Source organism: Mirounga angustirostris, unplaced genomic scaffold (genome assembly GCF_029215605.1).
Source record: "Mirounga angustirostris isolate CCGP_5_RB_7025 unplaced genomic scaffold, mMirAng1.0.hap1 SCAF_1, whole genome shotgun sequence".
Taxonomy (NCBI): domain Eukaryota; kingdom Metazoa; phylum Chordata; class Mammalia; order Carnivora; family Phocidae; genus Mirounga; species Mirounga angustirostris.
The window spans coordinates 26,065,121-26,085,168 of record NW_026991709.1 but is presented as its reverse complement, the minus strand read 5'-3'; the positions used below and the strand labels follow the sequence as shown (position 1 = coordinate 26,085,168).

The 20,048-nt window shown below is 38.9% G+C and overlaps 1 protein-coding gene across 2 annotated transcripts; it reads right to left on the bottom strand.

Annotated features, from left to right (window-relative positions):
• Position 1: 1 nt before the first annotated feature.
• Positions 2 to 19,791, bottom strand: BTG3 (BTG anti-proliferation factor 3). 2 transcript variants are annotated; one of them, XM_045902643.2, is made up of 5 exons: positions 19,624 to 19,791; positions 15,316 to 15,494; positions 11,281 to 11,418; positions 5,447 to 5,654; positions 2 to 680 (listed from the first exon to the last, which is right to left on the bottom strand). In XM_045902643.2, exons 1-5 carry the CDS (start codon positions 19,636 to 19,638, stop codon positions 441 to 443), a joined length of 780 nt encoding a protein of 259 aa, XP_045758599.1. In that variant the 5' UTR covers positions 19,639 to 19,791; the 3' UTR covers positions 2 to 440. The 2 variants fall into 2 exon arrangements, with proteins under 2 accessions (XP_045758599.1, XP_045758600.1); XM_045902644.3 differs by lacking the exon at positions 19,624 to 19,791 and adding an exon at positions 19,123 to 19,262.
• Between the last annotated feature and the right edge of the window lie 257 nt (positions 19,792 to 20,048).

The window sequence follows — 20,048 nt, the reverse complement described above, 5'->3', positions numbered from 1 at the left end:
ATGCCTCAAACTACTTTTTATTTGCAACTACATGATTTCACGCAATTCTTCTAAACAATGACATAAAATAGATTTCCTTGTGTATAAATAACTTACATACTCTCCATAAAGTAAATGCTCAAAGGTGCTAGAACAGATCGTCTGCTGCTACAGTGTTCTCGTATCCAACAGAGTTGATGCACAATATATAAATACTCAAGTCCAATATTAAAAACTCAGGCACTTGACTAACTTTAATAAAGTTTCTCAAACTATATCAATATATCTAAAGTGCATATATATTTTTTAAGAAAGATTATTATCAATAACTTTTCTATAAAAATAAGTTTGACGGTTTGGCCCATCTAACTTTACTACTATGAGTATGAACTTTTAACTTTTAATGTGGTCAGGCTTATTCTACCTTCTCTCAACACTGACACCAACAGAATCAAAAGCAGCTAGTGAGGTGCTAACATGTGAGGATTAATCCAGTGATTCCGGTCACAATGCATTCCAGGAGGAGGTACCCATGTTACTGGAATTGGGCGATACGGTTTATTCTTTCTTCCCTGATTTGGATAACCAAATGGAACAGGAGGAGGGTAGTGATTCTGATGACCATTCCCTCGGTACATTCCTGGCTTTTTTCTGGGCAACGGGTGCCACACTGGAAGAGGAGGGAATATCAATTCTGAAATCTGCATGAAAGAGAAAACAGTAAGTTAATTCAAAGGAAAAATTAGTCACATGTAAAAACAAGGTGAATTTCCAGGTTACCCACTGAAGAAAAACAAAATCACTCACCCATACCCTTAAGAGTATGGGTGTCTAATGACATTTCTATGGTCAGATCTAAATATGTTAAAAACTTCATATGTAATAGGTGACTGATTAGTTTTCTGAATGAATGAAAATGAATAAACACAAAACAGCACTCTAATAAACAAAAATAAATAAAACAACCAGAAAAGATCAAAACAGAAATCAATGGAAGGCTGAAAGGACCTATCATGTTTTAAACCAGTGATTTCCACAGCTGGCTGTTTAATAAGGAGTCACCTAAAAAGCTTTTAAAACACAGAATATTCATGCCTTAGCCCTGGTCTACTGAACAGTAAGAATAACAAAATTTTAGAATCAGAGGCCAGGTATTCTGACCACAATGTAGGTGATTCTGATGTAGCCAGTTTGTGTTTAGGAACAACAGTCTTAGATTATCCCCTAAGTCAAATGGGACATCAAGTTCACATTACTCAAAAAGTTATCAACAGTTTTGGACCCCCTGCTCAGAATGCTATACCTTGTGACTATGAGTTTCTGAATTCTCTGATTTCTAATCTTCTCTTTTTAGTACAAGTATTTTAAAATTTATGTTCTGTATAAAATTGTATTCATATCATAGAAAATACAAAAGGTATAAAACCATATACAGGACAAAGTCCCTCTTTATCTGATTATCAGCTACCCAGTTACCCTCTCAGAGGCAACTGACACGAATTATTTTTTTTTTGTGTATACCCTTAGAAATATTTCATGCATATACTTGGGGGTACATCTATACACACATTTTAAAAAACATGCACATACAATTTTGTTTACTCTTTTTTACACTTGACAAATACATCTCAGAGACATTCATATCAATACATAAATTCCTTTTCCATTATTTTACAGCTAGATGTAATGCAATGACTATGCCACAACTAAATTAACTAGTGTCCCAATGATGGAACATTTAGGCCGTTTCAGTGTTTTACTATTAAAAAAAATGCACAGGGGCGCCTGGGTGGCTCAGTCGTTAAGCATCTGCCTCTGATTTAGGTCATAATCCCAGGATCTTGGGATGGAGCCCCGCATCGGGCTCCCTGCTCAGCGGGAGGCCTGCTTCTCCCTCTCCCACTCCCCCTGCTTATGTTCCCTCTCGCTGTATCTCTGTCAAATAAATAAATAAAATCTTTAAAAAACAAAACAATGCACAACAAATAAAATAATGCTTCAATGAATAACCTTAGTATAGTTAATTCTTGATTATATAAAATAATGAAGAAATAAAGAATTTAGAGTTCCAACTAATAATTGACCTATACTACAAACAGGTAGCAAAATGAAATGTTTTCATTTCTTTTTATATTGGGATGCTGAAAAGGTTTTAAAACTGTCAGAAAGAAGGGGTGCCTGTCTGGCTCTGTGGGAGGAGTATGAGACTTTTTATCTCGGGGTTGTGAGTTCAAGCCCCACTTTGGGTGTACAGATTACTTAAAAATAAGATCTTTATTTAAAAAAAAACAAAACAAAACCCTATCAGAAAGAAGACAAAATTCTAGAGCTTACATTACCCTTTCCAGTTAATCCTCACATCCCACAAGCAGCCACTGCTCTGATTTCTATCACCAGACTGAGTTTTCCCTGTTTGTGAACTTCATGTAAATAGAATCATCTAGCATGTATTCTTTTGTGTATGGCAAAATTCTTTGCTCAATCAAATGTTTTTGAGGTCTTTCCATATTGTGTCTATTATTAGTTCATCCTATTTTATTGCTATTATTCTACTGTGTGAATACCTCACAATTTTTCTCCCATTTACCTGTTAATGGACATTTTGGTTGTTTTTCATTTTACTGTTATGAAAAAATCTGCTATAAACAGAATATTCTAATACATGAGTTTGTGATATTTATTTTCATTTCTCTTGTTAAATACTTAAGAGTGTGATTGTTGGGTAATAGTGTAGATGCATATTTAACAAATGCCAGAGTTTTCCAAAGTGGTTATACCATTTTACACTCCCACCAAGTTTATGAATTCAGCTACTTCATATCCTTGCCAACAATCGGTGGTGTGAGACTTTAATTTTAGCCATTCTGGAAGAAGTAGTGTTTCATTGTGGTTTTAATTTGCATTTCCCAGATGACAAATAAGGTTAGGCACCTTTTCATGTGTTTATTGGACATTTATATAACTTCTTTTGTACAGTGTCTATTCACATCTTCTGCCCATTATTTTTAATTGGGTCGTTTGTCTTTTATTATTGATTTATAGGAATGATTTATAAAGTATATTCCAGAAACAAGTCCTTTGATGTATGTACTGAGAATATTTTGTTCCAGTCTATGCTTTGCCCATTCCATTCATTTTCTTAATGGTTTGTTTTGATGAGCAAAGATTTTAAATTCTGATGAAGTCAAATTTATCAAGTTCTTTTCTTGTGTTTTTTGTATCCCCTGGAAGAAATCTTTATCTCAACTAATAAAGATATCTCTCAATATTTTCTTCTGAAAGTGTCGAAGTTAGCTTTTATGTTTAGGTCTATGACCCATCTCAAATTAAATTTTTTGTGTATGCTGTCAGGAAGAAGTTAGGTTTTTTTTTTTTTTTCCTATATAGAGTATCCAATTGTTTAGTACCAGTTCTTGAAGACTTTCCCTACTGAACTGCTCTGACACTTTCCTTAAAAAAAAAAAAAAAAAGACTGTACATATTCAAGTCTGTGTCTGGGCTCTCTATATTGTTCCATTAACATATTTGTGTCTTTAAATCTACCACACTGTCTCGATAGACATAATAGCTTTATATAAGTGTAAGGCCTCTAAATTGATTCTCCTTTTTATAAATTTTAGAATCAATTTATCACTTTGTAGAAAAATCTTGTTGGGATTTTGATTGATACTGAGTTGCATCTATGGATCAATTTGGGGAGAAATGACAATCCTCACTTCTTAATTAGTAGAGTAATCTCTGGGGGTACCTTTAAAAAACAGACTCCTAAGAGAACAAAGATCCCAAGCTAGGAACTTTGTATCCTTACTTTGATAAGGCCCCTTTTAAACCTTTCAGCAGGTTCAAGATGAAAACGTAGATAGGAAGAAAAGATTAAAGTGGGCCACTTGCACCAGCTTTCTACACAATAGCTTTTAACAGCCATGCTTCTCTGTCATGAAATGTTTTGTTAATGAATATAATGTCAAGTAAAAATGTTTTATTTTAAAAGCATACAATAGACATTTCAATTTTCATGCCTTTGTTATAATTTTATCCTAAAAGTTTCTCAACATGGGGGGAAATAAATACAATTTAAAAGGAAAATCTAAAAATTAAAGGTCAATTTACTTGTAAAGTATCAGCAGCAATCAATTCAATTTGAGACTGACTTTCTTGCTTTGTTGAGTAGCAATAAAATTCTGAGATAAAATTGCCACATGTGAATGAATTCCAGGCAATTTAACAATTGTAATTTAGAGATATAATATGTCATGCAGAGAAAAAAAAAAGCCCCAAATTTATGACAAAAGTCTTAAAAATGATACCTGAAATACAAATATTATGTTTACTTATCTATATAGGGAATCTCTCAGGAAGAATACAAATATAACTGGTAATGAATACTTCCATGGAAAGGTACAGGACTGGTGGTTGGGGGTAGTGAGGGAAGACCTGGTCACTATTACATTCTTTTACACTGTTTGAAGTTGTTTAAAGCAAGTGCATGTTATCTTACAATATTCATATATACATATATCCCTAAAAATGATAATCCTCAGAACTAGTCTTCCTCATAAGCCTAGAAGGATAATTCAACAAATGAAAAGAGAGAAATGAAAAATTAAGTTATACTGAAAGCATGTTCATTACATAAATGTATGGTGAATTGAAAGATTTAGTTTCTTATACTCAAAACTCTTACTCAGGTCTAAATTCTTACTAAAACTCAATCCAACCCTACCATGAACCTGTTATGTTTCATAATGTCTAATTAAGGCCAAATTAATAAAAATAGGTATATTTTAAAATACACTCAAAATTAGAAAAAAGTATATGTACAGAGTAAGGCTCAACTCAAAAGATTTCTTTAAATTTTTTTGACTTATCTTTTCTGTCGAAGAGTATTATCATACTGAGAATTTTTTAAAGTATATTAAATATTCTTTGGTTATGTGGGGTATAAATAATAAATAAGTGGACGAATTTGTAAGTGCATGCATGGTTGCTTCAACTGCTGAAGTAAAGGAGGTATTGTTTTGACTTGAGTGAAAAATTAACTCATATACTTCAGTGAAGTTTCTCTTTAATCATGGAGAAAAGAAAGCTAAACCCAACGGTATGAATCAGAAGTGCTGAAGACGACAAAAACTGAATACCTACTTTTTAATACAATAAAGATTTAAAAAATAGGAATGTTTTATCACCATGACTTTTTCGTCTTTCCCACACCTTTTAAAATCTATTTCTCATAAATAAATTAATTAATTAAAAAAATGTACTTATCCTACTTAATTGAGTAGTAAAAGCAGACCCTTGATAAATGACTCAGGATGCCCCTTTACATCTCAAAGGAACAGCTTCCTTTTACGTGGAAAAGAACTGGCATTCAAACTCTCAAATCAGAAACCGTGGGCAACATGAACAGGACTACCTGGAATGACCTGGCAAGGTCACAACCTTTACTAGACAGCCATTCCATGGTTACCTGGTACACAGGGCTTGGGGTCGCAGTCAGAGAACTGGGTTTCACTTCTACTTCCTTACTTGTTTCTTCATCTGAAGAAGAGGATCCTGAATGATAATCAGAGGTAACCTTATCAAGGGCCCTGGTAACTTTCTTGGAGATTTCATCCTTGTTCTCATCCTCATTTTCAAAGCTGGCAACAATGAATGCATTGTTTTTCTCTCCATACCTAAGGATTAAAAAAACAAACTCATAAACCTTGAAGTGCCATCAACAAAAGCAAGAAATTGTCCATAAAACAATCAAACAGGCTTGGATATGCCATTGGTCCAAAGCAAAGAAGGAACACTCCCAGAACATAATCCTACATAATATAATATCTTAACCCAGGGGCGCCTGGGTGGCTCAGTCGTTAAGCATCTGCCTTCGGCTCAGGTCATGATCCCAGGGTCCTGGGATCGAGCCCCGAATCAGGCTCCCTGCTTGGCGGGAAGCCTGCTTCTCCCTCTCCCACTCCCCCTGCTTGTCCTCCCTCTCTGTCTCTCTCTCTGTCAAATAAATAAATAAAATCTTAAAAATATATATAGTATCTTAACCCAATTCCATGCCAATAGGCAGACCATCATTTTCTACCTCTGGCTTATTTAATGCAAATAAAAGTGATTCCATTCTCTTCCCAATTTTCTTTCCTACTGCCACTAACAAAAATAATTGTTTAAAACACTAAAGAGAAATTCACTGTTTTGATTACATTTTTGTATATACCATTAAACTGGCTGTACAGCAAAATTTTTTAATGTGTTTTTAACCACTGTAATGTAGATATACTAGTAATTCAAGTCACAAATTAACTAGACATTTCCTTTGAGATTTACTTTTACCATGATTAAATAAAAGAGGGGCCTGGATTGCCTATATCCACACTGACAAAAATGAGAACTGAGGCAACTGAAAAACAAATAACCCCTGAAAATAAAGGGGTTTTTCCTGAATTATATTGCTTACCTAATGGAGATTCCTAGGAAAACTCACTTTCTCATCTTAATTTTTTTTTTAAAAAGTAAAATTTATTTTACTTTTAATCATGCCAAAATATTTTTAGAGCCTTGAGCTAGAAGATCAATTGTTAGAATATGTAACTTTGGCTGTTGGCTATTAAAAAAAAAAAAAAAAAAAGGAAAATTCTGCAATGAGGGAAGATAGCATAATTAATAGTAAAACTAGCAGTTTCTTTTTTTTTTTTCCCCGAGAGAGAGAGAGAATCTTAAGCAGGATCCACGCCCAGCGTTGAGCCCAATGCAGGCTTGATCTCATGCCCCTGAGATCACGACCTGAGCTGAAATCAAGAGTTGGATGCTTAACCAACTGAGCCACCCAGGTGCCCTGTAAAACTAGTTTTCATTTGGAGAATAGGAGAAACCCACCAATCTATTTGAATAAGACTGCACAACATAAACACTATGAAACAATTTCTAGTAAGTGTTAGGACAAAGAAAATGAATTTTTTTTTTTTTTTTAAGATTTTATTTATTTGAAGAGAGAGACACAGCGAGAGAGGGAACACAAGCAGGGGGAGTGGCAGAGGGAGAAGCAGGCTTCCCGCGGAGCAGGGAGCCTGATGTGGGGCTCGATCCCAGGACCCTGGGATCACGACCTGAGCCGAAGGCAGACGCTTAACGACTGAGCCACCCAGGCGCCCCAAAGAAAATGAATTGTTAAGCAGTTCTTATACAATATGTAATTAAAGTTAGGGAGACCAGGTAATTTTAAGCTTAAAAAACCAAAAACCTGGATAGAAAAACAGTGTTAGGGGCACCTGGGTGGCTCAGTAGGTTAAGCGTCTGCCTTCGGCTCGGGTCATGATCCCGGGGTCCTGGGATGGAGCCCCGCATCGGGCTCCCTGCTCAGCAGGGAGCCTACTTCTCCCTCTCCCTCTGCCTGCCTGCCTATTTGTGATCTCTCTCTCGCTCTCTGTCAAATAAATAAAATCTTAAAAAAAAAAGAGAGAGAAACAGGGTTAATAATAACTATGTCAATTTCATTTTGAGGTAAGTCTTGTCTCAAATTATTTCTGAATCAGGATATGTATAATAAAGTAAAAGGCCAAGCTGCAATAAAGCCTTTGAAAGGTTTACGGAAATCATGTAGCCTCACAGATGAGTTCTACTTCTTTATATAGCTGTGCTGTCTTCCATTCTCACACAGGCTGAATGGGGCCATAAATGCTACCTAAATATGGGACATAACTCCTTTTTCTATTCTTTTTCAGTTTATCTCATAAAAGGAGTTGCTACAGATGGTGGAAAGAGCACTGAACATGTTTCTGGTTCCGGTTCTCCCACTAACTAGCTCTGTGACAAGGGGCAAGTCATTTAATGTCTCCAGGCTACAGTTTCCTATCTGCTGGGCAAGAAAGCTGGAACTGGCTGGATACTGGTTGGTCTTCAGCTAGCGATTCCTCCTAGTATAAAATGCCTGAGCAGTTAGGCAAGTTCTTCACAACACAGAATTCTTGTACTATAATTTCCAGTTTACTTAGCTAAGTTTTAGCAATGGAAATGTACCTCTCCATCCTGCCCTGGGTTTAAAGACTCAACAAATTTCAATACAAAGGTTAATTCATATGTTAATAATATCAGCAATATTAACAATGGGTTTAGGCCTACCTTCAGTTTTGCCCATTAATGGAGTCAAAATTCAAGTAAACAGAAAGGCAGGCAATTTGAGAAAAATCCCTTACCTTTGTAGAAACAGAAAACTAAATCAAGGGCAGACACCTAGCTTTATTAACTCAGATTTCTTTGACATGCAAGTTCAATTAGGTACCGCATCTTTCCCTTTCTAGGATTTTGGTATGAGAATTCTCTTCATGGTAAGTGAAGCAGTTTACTATATTATTGTAACATTAGTGTGGGCAGTTAATGTCTTAGAATTAGTAATGGACAACTTTTAAACTTTCCATTTTTCAACCACACACTGCTAAAATTAAGTCCAATTTAGTTAATTTGAAACAAATCAATAGTATCTAATGCTCTGTTGTATCAGGAAAAGGATTACAGAAATTACAAAAAAAAGGATATACAATATGTTGGATAGATAAGAAAGCTATGAGCCATTCTCAGGCATTCTCTTTATAGGAAGGATCTGTTATCTATTCTGTATCTCCTCACATAGTTCACTAAATGATAACCTTTTTTTTTTTTTTTTAAGATTTTATTTATTTGACAGAGACAGCAAGAGAGGGAACACAAGCAGGGGGAGTGGGAGAGGGAGAAGCAGGCTTCCCGCTGAGCAGGGAGCCCAATGTGGGGCTTGATCCCAGCACCCTGGGATCATGACCTGAGCCGAAGGCAGACGCTTAACAAGACTGAGCCACCCAGGCGCCCCATAAGTGATAACCTTTCTAACTACATAACACTTTGTATACTTCCAATATTTTATCCTGATGGAATAACTCAGTCATACTATGAAGAATGTTCCCTTCAGTGCATTTCAATTTTTTTATAAGTTTAGTCTCTAGTGTACCAATGAGTTATTATTATTAGTGACTCTCAGATATTTGTTCAATTATATAACTGCTAGATTAGCTTTATTTTAATTTTCAGAATATTTATCTTTACAGTTTTGGTCCCAAAGCACTAACCAATACTGCAATCTCCTCTATTAACTTACAATCACCTCTACTCAATTGCTAGCATGTCTTTCTTTGGGGTTTTATTATCATGGAATGAGTACCCCACATTCTGAAGGTGATTTCTATTAGCTGTGAAAAAATATCACATCACAGCCAATTTTTGGCAAAAGTTTAATTGTGTGTAAAATTATTAAAAGGCTACTGAATGCAAAGATTTTCATATATTAATAAGATGAAAGAACAATAATTTTTCATTATCTGGAATCATTACATAATGAAGTATCCACCTAAGCAGAAGGTCTATTTATATAAAGCTTTTATCTTCAGGTGCCAAGATTTAGTTTAAGCCATTTCAAATAAATATGCCCAAAATGTTTATATAATTACCCAACCTTTTAAGCATTTTTGAACATAGAAACATTTCCCTAATGATGTAAAATCATTGTATTAAATACTCATTATTTGACTGGGTAATAATACATTTTGCCAACTCTTTAGCTTTTTTGCTCCCGCCTCCATATAAGACTATATGATATTCTTTTGGTAGCTTTATAACTACATGAAAAAGCCCCTTTCAAACACTGCTTATAATTTTTTATGGCTGAAAAGCTGTGTGTTAAATAAGTGAGTCAGGATCTAAGTGCAGGCCTAATAAAAAAGTAAGCAATTCAATATAGTAACTTTGTGATAGCTAGTTCTTATATACTGAGGTCTTCAGCAGGGGTTCCGTGGCCAACATCTATAAAGTCTGACCTTAGCCTAAGATGAGTCCTAAATTAGTCCCAGAATCTAAAAATGTTTGACCTTCTTGGACCAAAATTGAGATGTCTTGCTCCTTTTTCTAACTGAGAAAGAAGTGCTGGATAATCTAGTACCTAAGTTTCCCAAAGCAAGAAGCTTACACAAACAGCTTATACCACGTAGCTCCATGGTGGTCCAGAATAATTCAGTGGAAGAATTACCATGTATTTTTGTCATGACATGTCATCACCTCTACTTTTATTGTTGGAGATCAGGTCAAAGGCTATGACCACCTTTGGAATATATTAGGATTGCATTAAAAAGCATCTCTACTGTAGTCAACAGGTTGAAATGCACTTAAAACCAAAAAGAAATACCCTAAAGGAACAGCTGTAGGAAATCACTTGCTGGGGATTCCATGCATCTATTCATCCGAATTCTTCCCGCCTGGAAACGTCCTTCCCACCCTGTCATCTAGTCAACTGCATCCTTCCCCACCCAGCTCTAGAATCCCCCATTTGGTAGTTTTTTCTAATTCCCAGCAAAGGCAGTAACCTTCTCTTTGTGCCACCAACCACTGCATTTTGTACATATTTCTATTACAGCATAAATCACACTGTTGTAATCTGCTTATTCTTTCTTCTCCCTTATTATGCTTTGAACAACCTGACAGCAGAATGTCCTTTCATTTTTTAAAACCCCACAACTGGGGTGCCTGGGTGGCTCAGCTGTTAAGCATCTGCCTTTGGCTCAGGTCATGATCCCAGGGTTCTGGGATCGAGCTCCACATAGGACTCCCTGCTCCACGGGAGGCCTGCTTCTCCCTCTCCCACTCCACCCGCTCCTGTTCCCTCTCTGTCAAATAAATAAATAAAATCTTAAAAAAAACCACAACTAAGAATGCCTGGTCCACAATTGATGTTTTTTAGAATGAATGGAATTCAATTAGATATCATACCTAACACTCACCTTTTACTATTCTGCTCATTAGATGAGAAATAATTTCCACTATAAAAACAAAACCATGAAAATAATACTAGGTCACTTAAAAATCAAAAAGGGAGAGGGAGGCAAGAATAGAAACAAACAGAAACAGAAACGAAGCAAAAGTTATTATTACCCACTACTATTTGGGCTTAACTTCTTTCCTAATTTGAAGAGGGGAAAGACAGGTGTACCACCAATGAAAGACAATAACTGACCTATAGAAGTCTAGGTGTCTAAATTCTGCTTCTTGGTATATAATAAACTTCTTGGCAGAGCCCTAGGAAAACCCTACCCAATCAAGTTTTTAAGTTTCTTTAGCTGTAAAAAAGGAATGTAACTAGTCTTTCACCTTCAGATTACAAAGTTCACAACTGAGAAAGCCCAAACAACAGCTTCCAGCCAAAAACACACACAAGCAGGCAGTACCTGAGAGAAGTTCATAAAATCAGTTCCAGCATGGTAATCAGTTCAGCTGGCACACTCAAGAACTCACCGACAGCACACCTCACACGGATCCACCCACAGAGTGAGTTCCTTTGGTAAGCCTAGATCACTGTACAAGATGCAGCTGTTCTCACAGGCTTTCAGGACATCAGGATCAACTCTCTGAAACTTATTGACACGAATGCATCTACAACAAAGTAGAGTAATGTTAATACTTTAACTGAATATTAATCATAAACCTTGTTATAGTATTAGTATTTGCCAATGTGAATTTAAAACAAACCAACCCTGATGGAGAAACCAGGAGCATATCTATCCTAAATAGATAATAAATGTGAACTGAAGGCAAAGAGGCAGCATCATCAGTAAGACTACTCAGCCTGGTGTAAAGAGGAGGGCATCTGTCCGAGCCCAGGGAAATCATAAGAACTGGCTTTACATCATTTTAGCCAGAAACTATTCAATCTCACATGTACATTAAAAGACCAAGGAGCATTAAAGCTACATGAAATTACTTAGAGCTCTAAAGGTAGAAGTATTAATAGGTCAAGTTACTATATAACAAAATCTCCAAATAACAATAGACCTTAACCAATGTTTCAAAGATTTTGAAATTCTTGTGATGTTTTGGTCTTTCCCTGCTTATAAATCCCAGACAGTGTTAAGAAAGGTGTCCTTTTCTTCACCTATAATTGTTCTATAAATATATAATCAGTCCAGGACACAGAACCATTCATATTACATAGTTATGATTAAAATATAATCCAAAGTGTTACTGGCTTATCTCATTTATTTGTTACCAAAGGGTTTTCATTAAAAAAAAAAAAAAAAAGTCAAAATAATGGAAAAAACCAAAACGAAACAAAAAAAAAAACCAAAACTAAATCAATAGAGCCTCTATTCCATTTTTTAAACCTAAGAAATATCACATCTACCTATGGAATGTTCAAAGATAGCTCCCAGGATGAAAGCAAAAATACATGTTAAAGTAAGCATTTTGCTTATGTACAGAAATGGTGGCTACAATAAAAGTATTTACTGCTTCTACAACTAAGAAATCAATCAAGAGATGCCAGGTTTTAGTACTAGTCCTAGTACTTATTTATTAGGTGAATTTAGATTAAGTCATTTCACCTCTTCCTCAGATGCAAAGCTCTCAAATATGGAAAATACAAGTTCATTGACAAATAGTAATTATACCACTAAATACAATGACATCAATAGAACATGCTGTTTAAAGTTTTTAAAAAATTATTTGATTTCAATTTTCACTTACAACAGTAAAAAAGTTCTCATTAAGTAACAGCTAATACAGATTTCTAAATAGTAATAACTCTTTCTGAAGGTTTACTACACAATGGACAGTTTCCTAAGTGCTTTACATGTATTAACTTTTTATTTTCACAATTATCCTGTAAGTTAGATACCATTTCCCCATTGTAAGAAAGAAAGGAGGCAGAGTTGAGTAACTTGCCCAACTTCACAACTAGAAAGTGGTGAATCCAGGGGGTATTATCTGGACCACTGGACTCCAAAGTCGATTTTATTAAATATCCTATTCTGTCTGTGCTAATCTTAACATGACCATTAACAAGTAAGCAATTCAGAGTAAAAAAAATTGTTTTGCAGCACGTAAGATGCTATTTGTTCCTTTCTTTAAGATGGTCTATGTTTACAAATTCTAGTGTTGTATAGGTTGATTCAAAAGTCCCATGTGCCCCAGGATCAAAAGCAGTTATAGGTAAGGAGATAGATCTTAGAAGTATGTGTTTTTATTATCTAAAATAAGGGTGATGTAGGCTCTAAGCTTAAAAAACATGTATGTAAATAAAGATGCTTAGAGACTCTGCTTCATTTGCATATCTTACATATTTTTGTGCTTTTTTTAACTCTATACTGTGACTACTTATCCATTAAGCAGTCTTCAAAAACAGGATTTTAAAAGCTGCATAAAAACACTCTATCATTTACTTAATGTTGACAGTTCTTTCCAATTTTTTGCAATTATACAGTGTAAGAAACATCCATATTCATACATATTTATCTGCATTTCTGATTATACTTCTAGAATAGATTTTTAGGAGACTTACTGTTCAAAGAATAGGAGTATTTTTACAGATCTTGATAATATTGCCAAATTGCCCTCCAAAAGCCTCTTAGTTGTAGATATTGTGGAGAAACAATTTTAATTTATAAACACTTTAGAAGAAAAAGAACCTTCCAACGTACTCTATGGATTCAAGAGTCTCACTCTGGCTAATCCTATATTCTATTCATTTTTATAATAGTAACAACCCACCATTAAGTCTAATAGTTTTCTACTTCAAAGACAGCTTCAAAATGACTCAATAATGACACTTCTGATCATATGCCAATTTAATCCTGTTTAGCTAATTTTTTCCTCAAGTTTTAGAATTAATGGAAATGAAACTGTCTGACCTTTAAGCATTTACTTGACAGTGTCTCTTTTCTCTTTTCTCAGTAATAGTAAAAAGTTGGTTTGGCACTTCCAAAAGCCTTTGTCCAATGTCAATTACATCAGTGTAAAAACCCTCAACAGCTCTAACTCACAAAAGTTGTTCACTCTATCAGAAATGAAGATGTGCAGGAAAAAAATTAAGAGAATCAAGTGAGAAGATAAAAAATAACTGGAGTCTGCTTTATATGGAACATCCACATTTCTACTTTATCACATTTTCCAATTTACTAGGAAACCTCCTGGGATAAAAATGAAGAGGAAAATGTATCAATAACTTTGACTCTTCAATAGAAAACATGCTCACCTGTGGCTTTCAGCAAATGAGAACTAAACAAATCATATCTCCACTCCCTTTGTAGACTCCCTGAATAGTCTTGCACTTATAAGAGCTAAGTGACTGAAAGGAAGCCCTTTTACATCAAAGCACAGAAGTGCTGATTTGAGAAGGAAACTTTGGGGGCAGCAATATGCATAAATAAAAGAATTTCTGTAGTCACAACTGTTCTACTTTTACTTTTTTGTGGCCACCTCCACAAATGGGGCACGGTTTGACAGCTGAGTTATTTAGCAGAACCCAGGTTCTCAACACAGTGATCACATAAATACTAGGGAATGAGCATGCCAGAACATGTTTTGCAGGAGCTTGCTCTTCTTTACTCTAAGCTATAAATGTAACTTATAAACCAGAGTACAAAAAGACAGCTGCAAGTGAGAGTTACTTTCCTTCTCAGAGACAGGGCAATGGTCAAATTGTGTTGTGCAGAAGCCCATAAGAATTTAGAGTCAGTTAGACCTGAGTTCAAATCGTGGAGCTAATATTTACCATTTGTAGGTTGTAATAAGTTATCCTCATCAATAAAAGTTACAGTGGCTTCTACCATAAAGAATTATGCATAGTATAAATGAAATTATTATTATTATTTTTTAAGATTTTATTTATTTATTTGACAGAGAGAGACAGCGAGAGAAGGAACACAAGCAGGGGGAGTGGGAGGGAGAAGCAGGCTTCCCACCGAGCAGGGAGCCCCATGCGGGGCCCAATCCCAGGACCCTGGAGATCATGACCTGAGCCGAAGGCAGATGCTTAACGACTGAGCCACCCAGGCGCCCAGTGAAATTATTTCTGTGTCAACAATGCATTAGGGGTCTAATTTTCTTAGTTCTTGTTTGCCATAAAACTTTTACTTTTTCCAAAAACATGTAACATGTAATTTATTTGTAGAAACAAAGAAACTCGTTTCTCTCAACTCTTACCATGCCCATTTATGGGTGAGTTTTAGGGATCCTCTAGAATTGTGAAAACCCTCAAGTACCTGTGATACATAAAGAAATGCATTCAGTCAGAAGCCAAACTACAACCACAAGACTAACTCCCATGAGCTGACAGTATTGGCCTCCCAAGTCCAGGTACTGGAACTCCATCAACAAATACCTGTATTTTAAAATGCGTAAGGAAAGAAAATACCAAAAGACATCCCAGAGTTCTGTATTTTGCAGTTAAACTGAAAGAAATGAACTAGACACCTTTCAGTTCTCTGGCCTTGTACTCATTTCAGGAGCTATCAGCCTCTTAGTCCAATCCAACTGTCCAGTCTAATCCTTTACCTGTAGGCCTGTCCCTTTGAAGGTTTTTCTGGATACCAGTGATTTTTGTATTTTTCTTGAAGTATAAGAGTCAATTTCTCAGCAAACCTCTCAACTGCCTCTTTTTTCAACTTGTCATGTTTTCGAACTAGCCTCGTAAAAAAGAAGACAACAGCAGCAATTTCGTTCTTCATCTTTCCCTGCAAAGAAAGATAAAAGTTTTTCTCAAAAAAACAAAACACAAAAACTGGAAGATAAAGCTCTGCAAAATATCCCTCCTTCACAGCTCCCTTCTTTCAATTTTATCTTGTGTTTCATTGGCTCATATCTGGAAAAAGGAACAAATAATCACTAAGTTAGGCCATAAAGACCTTATTATAATACTAAGAATCTTATCACTTAGCTTTGTGAAGTTCAGTAAAGAAAGCACACCAAATTGCTCCTGTTGGCCAAAATAAAATCAGAGATATCACTCAAAGAAAAGCACTACAATGATACCATTATATACTTTTTACTAAACATGTCAAGGTTTAGCTACAAGAATTTAAGTTTAAAATTCTGTGAAATAATTTGAACTTTAAAACACAATATTGTATAGCTACTATAGAAAACAGCGGTAATTCCTAAAAAAAAGTTAGAGTTACCATAAGACCAATCAATTCTATCCTCACAGCTATACACCCAAAAGAAGTAAAAACATATTTCTACACAAAAACAAGTACACAAGTGTCCACAGCATTATTCTTAACAGCCAAAAAATAGAAGCACCTAAATGTCCAACTGATGGACACTGACATTTGTCAATTGATGGAGAGATAAATGTGGTTACATACATGCAATGCAATATTCTTCAGCAACAAAAAGAGGAATGATGTACTGATACATGCTACAACAGAGGTGAACCTTGAACACACTGTGTTAAGGGAAAGAAACCAGTTACAGAAGACCAAATATTGTATGACTGCATTTATATGAGTTTTCCAGAATAGGCAAATCCATATAGACAGGAAGTAGATTAGTGGCCTAGGGGCAGGAATGATGGGAGGAAAGGAGAGGCATCAATGAATGAATATAGGGTTTCCTTTTAAGGTGAGGAAAATATCCCAAAATTAACTGTGGTGATGGCTACACAACTTTGTGAATACAATAAAACTAATGAACTGTAGATTTTAAATATGTAAATTGCATGCTATGTGAATCCTATTTGAATAACAAAGCTGTTACACATAAAGAAAAAAAAAAATCCAGCACTGAGGTTCTCTAAGTATTCTTTCAGGAACAGAGATATAGTTACCTAAAAGATATGACCAAAAACAGTGGTTCTATCAAAACATTTAAGAGAACAGAAATTCAGGGTCATCCACAGAAAAATTAAACTATAAGAAATAATCAGAGGGGCGCCTGGGTGGCTCAGTCGTTAAGAGTCTGCCTTCGGCTCAGGTCATGATCCCAGGGTCCTGGGATCGAGTCCCACATAGGGCTCCCTGCTCCGCGGGAAGCCTGCTTCTCCCTCTCCCATTCCCCCTGCTTGTGTTCCTGCTCTCGCTCTCTCTCTGTCGAATAAATAAATAAAATCTTAAAAAAAAAAAAAAAAGAAATAATCAGAGATTTAGCTGCATTGTGGAATTGCCTCAAGAAAGACTCTCTTTAAATGGCAGATCTGATTTACCATTGATTAATCCATAAAGGCAAAAACCTTATCCTGGTATTGTTTCGATGTATATTCTGTCTTTATGTGATGAGCTCATTCATTTGGCTGCTTTAAGTAACTTGGAGTTATTCAGATGCTGCATTTACTAAGCAGTATCACCCCTTTCAGAGCCAATTATCAAAGACATACAGCTTCTGCTATGTTTACTATAAAAACAAACTAACCTAGCTGATAGTTTGTGTTCTCACACATTTGTTTTCTGAAACCTCTTAAAGTCTCTCAGAATGATTCCTTTACTCCTTGTGCAAATTCAAACAAGGGATCTCACTGTGAAATAAATTCTACAGATCAGGGTGGGTATGGCTGCCAGCACACACCCACCCTGATCTCAGATGGGAAGACACCCAAACCTTCCTACTGGAACCCTAGAATGCCAAATCCACCTTTTCTGGCCAGCTACCAGACAAGAGGAACTGGATATAAGAGCTGCGGAGGTACATACAACCCCAGTCTTCCACAACTGCCGAGGCATCCTCCTAAGAAAAATGTTGAGCCATTTCCACTGTATAAAGTTATATTTATATCCTACCACGTTATAATGGGAAAGAAAACCCACTGCAATTTAATATACGGTTTGGGATGAAAGTTGCTTGCTGATGGAACTACATTAGCTTCCATCTACCAAAGAAAAAACAAAGAACCACACTAAAGAAAAGTACTGAATCCTTTTAACTGTATCATTCTCCCCATTCATTAAATTTGTCTACTGTGCTCTACATATCTGAGTTTAGGGTTTTGTTTTCCTTTTTGTTTTGTTCTGTTTCATATCAAAAAATAAAAGAAAGGAAGGAAAGAACCACTTAGTGGTTGCTATTGCTTGTAACACAAGATGAGTCATATGGAATTACTTTTTTTTTTTTTTCCGGTTTGAAGGAATGATGCCTGGAATAGCAGAAAAATTAACCCACTCCCAGCAGTTAGAATTCTGGGAGTACCAAAAGGTGAAAGACGCAGTTATAAAGTCAGAGGGCGAAACTAGAAGCAAGCTGGGCCAATAAGACCTTCGGCGCCTCGAGTAAGTGGCCGCAATTCCTCCACCCACACTCGGAGCGAAAAGCTCCCATTTTAAATATCGCACGGTGACGTCATCCCGGGACGTAGTCGCCGCGGCGGCGACTCCTCAAGTTCTACTTTGTTCCACAGGCTCCTCCGCTCACAGTGGCGTGCGTAAAACCCAAAGGAAAACCAAGCCCAACCTTCCAGGAGTTTATAACTTTGTACTCTTCCCTGTGTTCCAACGAGAGGCTCATCGCAACCGTTTCTAGACACACGTATTTCTGGTAGACGTTCCCAAGGTTGAGGAAGCGGGGATCCTGGCCGTGGGGGTGAGGAGCCCCTGACCCGCCTCAGCGGCGTTACAAGGCGGGCTCTCCGGGCGCTGAGGAGACGGCATTTCCCACGGGGCCGGGACTTGGACTTTTTAAGCCATCAAAACCTGCTGCTCAGCACTCACGCTTGGGTTTTAAGAGTGCTAGGTGAGTAGGCATCAAACATCTCCACCCACTCTGGAAAGAACGGCCTGCAAGCGCGTCCAACTTCTGCAGTCGCGGTTTTCCCCGAGTTAAGGGGGAAGGGCCGGGAGCCCCCTCCCCCTCCCCCTCCCCCCAAACAGCCTCCCTCGCAGGGTGCGCCTTCCCGTTCGCCCGCCGGTCCGCTGCCACCGGCCCGACTCCAGTCTCCGGGTGGCCCTGGGATCCAGGACGGGGCTCCCCTCGGGCTCGAACCGCCCCCCCCCCCCCAGACAGCAAGCCCGGTCCCCGGCTCCAGAAAACGCACGGACGCGGAAGGGGGGTGGGCAGGCGCAAGGCTGTCGCCCACCCCGAGCGGAGGGTAACGCGCGGTGGAAGCGTGGCAGGAGCCTCGAGGCGGCGTCTCCTCCGTCCCCATCCCGCCGAGGGTCCCGCGGAAACCCTCTCGGGCCACCCCCCTCCGTCCACAGTCCTTCCTTCGCGCCGGGCCGGGGCCGATGCAACCCGATTCGATCCCCACTCCTCCCCCTTCCCCGGCGCGCCGCCTGCCGCGAGCCTTCGACGTGGCCTCAGGGGCGTCGGGACCACCCTCCTCCCGGTGTCCTCAGCTCCACCATGTCCGCCTCCCCCCCGGCCCGGTCTCCTCACCGCCGCCGCCGCCGCCCTGGGGCCGCAGATTTGGCGGTCCCGACCGTCTCCGGGCCGGGAACCGAGGGCGCCGCCTCAGCGGGCCGGCGCTCGGCGGCAGCGAGCGCGGCGAGCCTAGTCCGGAGCGTGTGGCTCCCGCGTCGTCGGGCGACCGAGCGCGCGCTGAGAGGGCGGGCGGGAGAGCGCGCGCGCGCGCGAGCGAGCGAGCACAGCCCTGAGGCGACGCGCGGGGGGCTCGCAGCCCGGAAGAGAGGAGGGGCGATGACCCGGGAAAGGGTTGGCGCCGCGCGGGACCGGCTAGCGCGCCTTGGGGGCGGGGGAGGGGGGAGGGGTAGGAGCCGGAGGGGCGGGGCTTCGCCGAGAGCCCGCCCCCGAGACCCGGGCCGCGCGGCGCGGAGACCCTTCCAGTCCGACGGCTAGGCCCGGAGCGCCTCGGCCTTCGCTCCCCTGTGGGGATCCACGCGGAGGGCCGAGCTGACCCCCGCCAGCCGCCCGCCCTACCTGCTGCATCGCCATCCGGGGGTCGCGCTTGGGCCTCCGCTTTCCCCTCTGGGCTCTCCTTGCCAACCTGCCCCTGACAACCTCCGTCCACGAGTTCTAGACCCAGCTCTGCTCCAGCTCTTGAGAGGTGGGGTGGCGACCCGTATCAGATGGAGGGGAGACTTTGCATTTATGGACGGATCCTCGTCCTCGTTGTAATTTCAGGCGGGTCCACTGTGTAGCTGCTCTGTGATATTTTAGGTTGTTTGCTTACAACTCCCAGTTGAGCCGTTCCCTGGCCTGGCCGGAGGCTTCCTCGGAGCAGGGGCTACCCCCCGTTGACTGATGTCCCGGCCTGGCACTGAGTAAGGTGTGTTGCACAAAAGAGGGGCTCCAGGGATGTTGGCCGGATGAATGAAACCTTGAGAGTCCAAGCGTTCTGTTAC